Source organism: Pecten maximus, chromosome 5 (genome assembly GCF_902652985.1).
Source record: "Pecten maximus chromosome 5, xPecMax1.1, whole genome shotgun sequence".
Lineage (NCBI taxonomy): Eukaryota > Metazoa > Mollusca > Bivalvia > Pectinida > Pectinidae > Pecten > Pecten maximus.
This window is the reverse complement of record NC_047019.1, coordinates 22,436,404-22,445,486: the sequence shown is the minus strand read 5'-3', so window position 1 is coordinate 22,445,486 and position 9,083 is coordinate 22,436,404. Positions and strand designations below refer to the sequence as shown.

The 9,083-nt window shown below is 33.8% G+C and overlaps 1 protein-coding gene across 1 annotated transcript; it reads left to right on the top strand.

Annotated features, from left to right (window-relative positions):
• The first annotated feature begins 1,252 nt into the window (after nucleotides 1–1,252).
• Nucleotides 1,253–7,985, top strand: LOC117327530. The gene is made up of 2 exons (XM_033884576.1): nucleotides 1,253–1,746; nucleotides 2,025–7,985. The coding sequence occupies exons 1-2, from the start codon at nucleotides 1,717–1,719 to the stop codon at nucleotides 2,862–2,864; spliced, it is 870 nt and encodes a 289-aa protein (XP_033740467.1). The 5' UTR covers nucleotides 1,253–1,716; the 3' UTR covers nucleotides 2,865–7,985.
• Nucleotides 7,986–9,083: the final 1,098 nt, after the last annotated feature.

Sequence of the window (9,083 nt, the reverse complement as noted above, 5' to 3'; positions counted from 1 at the left end):
TACCTCTAGTAGGCAGATTACCTGTTACACGACTGACCCCTTGATGGATTTCCTCTATGTAAGTCTGGTATTCATGCCATCAACACTCTGTTAGTGTTATCAAGGTGCTTCATGCTAATTAAAAGTTCACATTCCTTTTGCGCTCCGGTGAATTTTTCCTTGAAATTTTACCTGTAATTTACACATGGCATTCTCAATCGGTATGAAATTTGAATGTAATCATAGTAATCATAATTAAATCCAATTTACTTCCGTTCTTAAATTAGAAAACATTTTGATCTTTCCTGAAGATTTACAAATGTGAATTAAATTCTAATTAATGCTAAGTATGATAAGACTTTTCCTTTTCTTAATCTTATCATACTTAATTTTAAGGCTTAATATATTTAACAACCTCTAAGAGGAATTTAATCTATAGGTGAAAATGAAATGTTTAAATCCTCTGATTTTAACTGTTGTTCTGAAGATATTCACATTAACGTTGCATGTTGTGTTAATACTTACTGCAGTCATAATCCTGGCAAACTTCACAAGGTCTTCTGTTTAGTTTTATCTATCATAACTCACTGTCTGTCTCAATATAAAGCTTATGAATGTGTTAATGGGCATTACCACATGGAAACAAAATAGTCTCCAGGACATTTATTTCAGTACATTATCTTCATAGTACAATATATTTATTGATCATCGTTCTGAGTAAAACATAATTTTTATTTTTATATAATTATTTATGTGGAACGTTCAAAACAATTTTCAATTCATTGCGATGTAAAGAGCAAGACACGGCATTTTATATAATAGATGTTTTCAAGGGGAAAGCAATTATTTGAAACAAAACTATGTCACCCAGCCTATTGGACTGGGTATACAAGTCATTGGGATGTAGAGATGATCAGAGTGCACAAGGATTGTACAAAGGACTGTAGTATAATGTTTACATATTATGATACCAAGGTCAATTGCACTCGGAGAAATCATTTGTCTCTTCCTATCTCGTCAATCACTACATAGATAATTGTACATGAAATTATGCGATATGCGTTTAATACATGGAAAACAAACCATCAGATCAGTAAAAAAAAAGTCAATAATGAGATAGATACCTCTGTCGCTCACTACCTAATGATCCTGTCTATAACTACCTATGACAGCTCTCGTTTACAGAGATACACTTTACGCCAATAAACTCTCTTGTTGGCGATTTTCTGATATCTCCTGCCATTAATTCTACATAACTCGTGACCCAAATCATTGTCTCTTGGCCCGACAACAGAGCAAACAGCAACTGGCACAATCATGACAAACTGCTATATGGCATCTAAGGGATAAGTTTCGTCCATTCTTCTCACATTTCATCCTTGTCCTCGGTGTGATCGGAAGGCTGCGGTTACACTGTCCTGACTTAATTGCAAATGAAGTGACTATATAAGCCCTTTGTCGCTATACCTAGGTGACACTTACGTTGGAACAGCACATTCGGAGGGAGGTTATAGGAATAGCGTCGTGGAGAGTGTGAATTCGAAGGCACAATATGTGTTACATTAACTTTAATCTTATAAACTTGTTTTCAAGTTCTCTAGTATCGTCTTATATTGCTGTTTATAAAAACAGTGTTTAACGTTTAGTTTTTCTTTTATATTTTAATTTTTTGTTTCGTGAGTATGACCATTGAAGTGATTTCTCAAGGAGTAATACTGTTTTAAAGGATAAAAGAAAATGTTGGATTTCACACAAAAACGGAAATTGGTATGTAATTAAAAAATGTATGCAAGCTACATTACTTCAGCTATTTGTATCTGATAAATCATTTTAAATATTTTATATTAGACATTTATTTACAATTACAAAATCTCATCATGTCATCATGGACTGGGAAATTTTTTATAAATGACATAGGCGAATGACATAGACAAAGTTTTATAACTCATTAAAACATGCTATTTTATAACGAAACCGTGAGAAAACTTATATAACTTTTGCAAATGCCAATCTAAAAATGATGTATTGTCTCATTTTGATTTCAGATCTTTGGTCCAAAGTATTGTATGAAGTTGCTGGTTTTGGCTGTGACCTTAAGTCACATTACTGACGCCTCGTCTCTCAGAAATACACGTAGAGGTCATCGCAAATCCAGACGGAATATGTCCGAGGATCTGATGACAAATGACAAAGTGCCAGGTTACTGGAAAGTTCGAAACCATGATGACACATTTTTCCCAATTCTCGGAAACCATACCAAAAATGCTGCGCTGACTCACGTCGCGTTTTCTGTCGGAAAACCCACACTTCCGCCATCATTCCAAGATGTGACGACTGAAAGAAGTCCTGGGATTGTTGCAACAGAACATTTAAAAATCAATCAAAATAGATTAAAACGCGGGAAAAACAACAGAAATAAAAAGAACAGACAGCATAAGCGGAGACACGGACATGGTCTTACTGATTCCGGTCGTAAACGGCGACGGAGATCACATGGCGGGAATCACGTGCGTTATGGCAGCCCCATGAGCGCTTGTACAAGTATGAGTGATTGGGTTCAGATAACAGAATCTCTTAATATGTGGGGCCACCGGGTGACGGTTTTGCCTTATATTGAGGTCGGGGGACGCCGGATTGACCAATATATTTACGAAACGGTATGTGTAGATGCAGGTGCACCGTGCTTAGGAACAGATAGGAGACATTTTCAATCAGAGTGTGTTACGAAGAAAATATTTTCCTACGCATTTATAAGAAACGATGCTGGAGAAGAGGACTGGAGTCTTATAGAAATAAACGGATCCTGTAATTGTAAAATACAACGAAAGCACCGGACCGGACCTAGGAGTCTTTTGGAACATCTCTCCGATACGGACGGATCCTAACCGACTTTAAGTATCGTAGATCATTATTTATTATTTATTTACTTGTAAATATTATTTTATTTATTTTTCAATCCGTATCAGTACTTTTGTCCCTGTTGATGTCCCATAGTTAGCGTTTTGCATGTTTTCATTTGCTTTGATTTGTGTAGCTTATAAGCAATATACGTGAAGAGTGTATGTTACAAAAGTCACTTTTTGAAGTAAATTTGTCATAATTATTTTTTCATATTTTATAAAAGTGCTTGAAGCTATCATTTTTTATCTCATCATATACATCATCACCCTTGTGTCACTCTCTTTGTTGGGTATTATTTTTTGCCACACTATTTACCAAAATAGATTGAGTACTAGTGAAAATCGTTAAATGAACGATACTCATCCAAACACGTTTTGGATTTAAATCCTTTTTATCATAACTGAAAACAATCTTAATCGACACCTGTAAGAATAAAAATGATGTATATATAAGGAGTATGCCTTATTTAATAGATTCTTAAGAAGCGCGATTAAAATCATATTGAACACGAAAATCAGTCGGAATACTCAGAGGTCGGATTTAGGCAGGTGTCATTTTATATTTCTTTGTTCAATAACACTTTGCTTGTGTTTTTTTGTTTTTTTTTCATCTTTGGGAATATTGACCTCATTAATAGCCATATAATGCTTATTTACACAGAACGTATCTGACAGGTGCTACACGTTTTTATTCTAACGACCAGTTGTGTACAAAGATGTATAAGGTACGATCTGGTCACGTGATCACAAGAGTTATGTCTCCCAATATAGACATAATCAGTAATCAAAATCATATACAAGGTCACACATCTCCCCAGTACACTCGATGGTGCATGTCTATAACGTATTTCGGGACTGATGATACATTAGTTTATCTGTATACTTACCTGTACTATCTTTGTATTGGAATTACTTGTATGTTTATGTTAATGTATTGTCGAGACTGACAAGAATCCGTCCATCAATCTCAATTTGTCTGATGAAATGGTCTTATAAATAAACATGTTTTACTTTTCAAATTGACCACATATTGGATATATTTTATTGACTGAAAAAAAAGACATTCATTATAAAGCCATTAAATGATCATATACTTTATAAAAAAACACAGTCGTATTGTTTTATCAGCTTTTATCGGAAACCACTAAGCGTTGTGGCTTAACAATGCAGTGTCTATACATTATCAAATATGTACATATTTTGAACCGTTAAATAGAATCTGGACAATTTAAGTGATATGTATCATCCGAAAATAGCATCATCTTCGTTCTTTTAAATGAATGGTGATTAATATGTAAGTAATGTTTTCTATATCGGTTACAAGATGCCCGTATGGTGTCGTCAGCACAATTTCAAAGAGGTTCCCTGTTGAATTTACTGGAATGATAACACGATGCTTTAATGATGATACTCTATAGAAATAGAATAACCAGAGTTACCATTTCATATGAGATCCATGATGCCGATCTGAGAATTTGTCATTATAACGATCTTCTGGTGATTAGGGAACATTTCACAAATCTAGTAAATACAATAAAGAAACGAATGCAAAATTCTGTTCATCATACACCGAGTAAGCTAATATGACAATATATATATTTGTTAAAACAGCAGTTAATCAGTTTGATATGAAATATAATTGAACAAGTGTTGATATTGTCAATTCAAATCTCTTTCTTCATGTGGCTCAATAAAGACATGACGTCACAATTGGAACAATGGAAATTAGCTAAACTCCACTAGGTGTTATAGCATGCGTAATCATTGCACAATTCATTAAAGGCTAAGGTATGTGAAAAAAAATTACCAACACATTTTATCAACATAAGATACAAAACAGACAATGCAGTTCAGGACAAGGTCTATAATATCGCCACCATAATTACAGTTTAGGGACAGGTCTGTAACATCACCACCATGATTACAGTTCATGAAAAGGCCTATGTTATCGCCACCATGATTACAGTTCATGGAAAGGTCTATGTTATCGCCACCATGATTACAGTATAGGAAAAGGTCTATAATATCGCTACCATGGTTACAGTTCAGGGGAAGGTATATGTTATCGCTACCATGGTTACAGTTCAGGGGAAGGTCTATGTTATCGCTACCATGATTACAATTTAGGGACAGGTCTATAACATCGCCACCATGATTACAGTTCATGGAAATCTCTGTTATCGCCACCATGGTTACAGTTCATGGAAATCTCTGTTATCGCCACCATGGTTACAGTTCATGGAAATCTCTGTTATCGCCACCATGGTTACAGTTCAGGGGAAGGTCTATGTTATCGCCACCATGGTTACAGTTTAAACATTATGTCTTTTATATCTTCAAGATGAATACTGTAATTGCAATGGCAACACTTGGTCTGCAATAAAGACTAAGTTTAAAATGTCTTCGGGGCAAAAAGAAAGTTTCTGTTATAGAAATATTCCATGTATCATAAATATCGTGTCGGCCATGTAGTCAGTATGATAGAACTGGTACATCACGTGATGTTTAGCTCACGCTGATTGAATCATCACTGGTGTAATCTAAGATAGGAAATATGTCTTCCAGACAGATATGATTTTCGCTTTCATTATTCCACAGTAGTGTCGATTTTATGCAGAATAATGCGTTATTTGCTTCACCATAACCTTCCAATAACTGCCGTCTTAATAAGATGGCTTACCGGATACTTAAATGTTAATAAATCGACTCTTATTTCAAGAACTTACTTTCGATGCCATCGCCAACTATCTCTTATCTCAGATTAATCTAGGATATTTGAGAGGATCATTAGATAGGTACATTAATTAAACTGATGTCCTTTATCGTGTAACATAATTAATAATCTCAATAATTCTATGATAGACGTAAAACCATCAACGAAGAGAGAAATGCTATCTCATATTTTAGTATTCCAAGGGTCCTGTGTCATTCTAGAAAACATGCTTTCAACAACAGCTCAGCTCATATCAGGTTGGCTTCATTTTAATCTGATTATTTCTTTACGTTTTCTAAAGAAAGTCCTACAAATGATTCTTTCATATCAACTACAACTTCTTTTAATTAGATTAAAATATAAATGAATAGTATTGGTATTAAGTATAATATTGCATTCTATCATATAAGTGTCATATCAGTCGTATCCTTTAGATTCTGTAAGGAATGGATAAAATTACCATTATATTGTCTGATGGAGTTGTGTTTAGTGTAAAATGGTATGGTTAACGTTAACAAAATCTAATGTTAATTGATTGTCCTGTCGTCAAATGTTTCTTTTCTTCGTTTCGATTTAAATATATCATGAAGATCCCATTGAAAAGAAACTTTCTTCTATTTATTGAATTGGGACATCAAAGCACTGGGTAAATATATATGTACACGTCCTCTTGGTGTTTCTAACATTTCCGGGTATTTTGTTGGATGCGCCATATTTACACTTTTAGCGTACCATATGAGAAAGACGGAAACCCATCAAATACGTCTGATATTGATCTTGCCTAACAGATGTAATAGTTGACCTTTTGAATCTATTTCATTTTCGAATGCTCTGCAGCTAACCTGATAGCGGCGTATTAAGAAACCTAAAACAATCACTGCTTTATATGCTATAGGTGATGAAATGACGATCTCTAAAGGTCAATCATAGGAAAAGGAGAGATTGGCAAGCTTTAAACAGTTTGTGTATTTCAAACATTCTGAATTTTAGATAGGAATGTTGAATCTTTTCAAAATAATTCTGTTGAATATCCTGAACATTGAAGGCATTCTTTTGATATTCACTGCATTGTTAGCTTACACTTTGTTCTGTCTAACTTTAACGTAACCAAAGCTTACCAGGTGTATGCAATTTGACAGAAGACAGACGCACAGAAATAGTTACTAGAAATGTATTTGTATCAACTTTAGAGATTTCCTCGACCTTAACAAGCTAATTTAATATAGATATCACAATATGAGATTAGGAATATACGCTACAAATAATCTATAGACTTATGTTTGAGATTAGTTTGATATCGAATTTCACTAAAGGTTAAACCACGTTGAATATACAAAGCCATGTATAAGAGCGTTTCACTGCATTGATCTATCCCAATAAACAAACACAATTTCACTGTGGACATTTCGACTATCGTTTTGTCCATTTCCTTTATTATCTACCTGTTTCAATGATGTCACTCCAAGGGACATCATTTATGGGTCATTACTTAATTAGCTAGTTATCAGCCTCACAACAGTTAGTCCATGATAGTTTTATCCACATATGATAGATAGCAAACAGCAAGGTTCCAAATGATTTGATTGTGACGTCACGTATTTTAAGGACTAATTGATGCCAGAAGGTTTCAATCTTGTATGAGAGATGGCATTTTCATCAATTTTCGCAAAATTATGTTATTTGATAACTCGCCAGGGGAAAACTGAAATTATTATTCTTTTACTCGTTATATCATTATGGTATATTTTTATAGATATAGATTTTAAGACCCTCTATCAATGTTCACGTCTGAACTCTTAATCTGTTATCATATTTCTGCGAACTAACCTGGTACTTTATAAGCAGACAGTTATTAGTATGTAAACGGCGTTAGGTGCAGCTTAGAAACAAATTGAATTGATTGCAATCCTCATTATACTTCCAAAATTTTAGAAAATCTAAGCAAGAATAGTGATGGAACTAAATAAGTAAGAATATATTAAAGCCTTTTCTAAAAGTACGCAACCATTTGGCGTACAAATTATTTATTAATAAATTGAATCATTGAGTTATCTTCTCCTACTTCGATATAACCACGCATTCATATACATAGAATATATCAGCATAAGCATATCTTCTTTGCAAATGTTCCAGAAACCCCGAATCACTCTTGTATGATAGATAGTCGCCTACATTAAACTGATTTAAATATATTTGTAAAATTATTTTACATTTGAGATGTCGATTCGTTTTATGATAATTCCAATCGGACATTGGGGACGAATGTGCATCCAGTAACACCACTCAACAGCAAGGTATCCAGTAAAAGGGGCCGCGGTGGCCGAGTGGTTAAGGTGTCCCGACACTTTAACACTAGCCCTCCACCTCTGGGTTGCGAGTTCGAAACCTTCGTGGGGCAGTTGCCAGGTACTGACCGTAGGCCGGTGGTTTTTCTCCGGGTACTCCGGCTTTCCTCCACCTCCAAAACCTGGCACGTCCTTAAATGACCCTGGCTGTTAAACAAAGGACGTTAAACAAAAACAAACCAACCCAGTAAAATATTACAGGAACATATCTTTCCCCTAAAAGGCCGTGTAATAAAAACATCTGTGTACATCAATTTTCATTGTAATGTTCCCGAACTTATTTCATGCTTTGGAAATTAATGCTTTATCCATTGTTATTTCTCATGTTTTTATCATATCAGCATATTTGTGTCAATTTATTGATGATGAACAGTTTTATCTTTGCTTATATTGTATCGATTTATCTAATAATTTTATGTATGGAGTTTTGCTGTTATTGCGAATGTGGAGTTTTGCTGTTATTGCGAATGTAAAGTACTTTGATGTTTTGTTCTTTTTTAATTATGTGATAAGGTGTATTTTGGTTAAAAACACATTTTGTTTGTTGGTGTTGAATTCCTTTGATTGTTGCATTCAATATCGATTTAGAGATTGTATATAAAAGTTATCTATGTATTTGAACTGATTTATGTATTATATGTATATATTTCAATGACCTGTACTATATAATTTTTTTTGATGTTTCAATGTCTCGCATATCTATTGATAAGTAGATGAACTAAACTCCAATCATTTTACAGTCAATGTTTACAAACACCCCTTAAAAATCATATTTCAAGCAAAGGTACCGTACTATGACATACTACTCTATCAATAATGTTCTTTTGGTTTTCTTATCACAGCAGCAATATATCTTTTGTGAAATATTTGTGTCATCAGTAAAATATTGTTATCAAAGTTTTATAAAATAAACCACGTATTAAATTAACAGTCAAATTGGGAGGGTTTTGGTTACAAATCATTATTCTATTCACTATTCACCTTTTTACCGGGCCATCTTTGTTATTTCTACTCTATCAACTAATCAAAAATTTAATCAAAAGAATTTATTTCAATCATATTTTTTTTATTGAGGAAGGAAACGGTTTTGTAGAACAGTTTTCTATATTTTCCATATGGTGCTCGCTTTATTTTGTTTATAAGTAT

Excerpts from the sequence above, each read along its gene's own strand:
- LOC117327530 (XM_033884576.1), top strand. The coding sequence starts at position 1,717 with ATGTTGGATTTCACACAAAAACGGAAATTG. Across the intron at positions 1,747-2,024 it reads TCACACAAAAACGGAAATTG|ATCTTTGGTCCAAAGTATTG; the intron begins GTATGTAATTAA and ends TTTTGATTTCAG.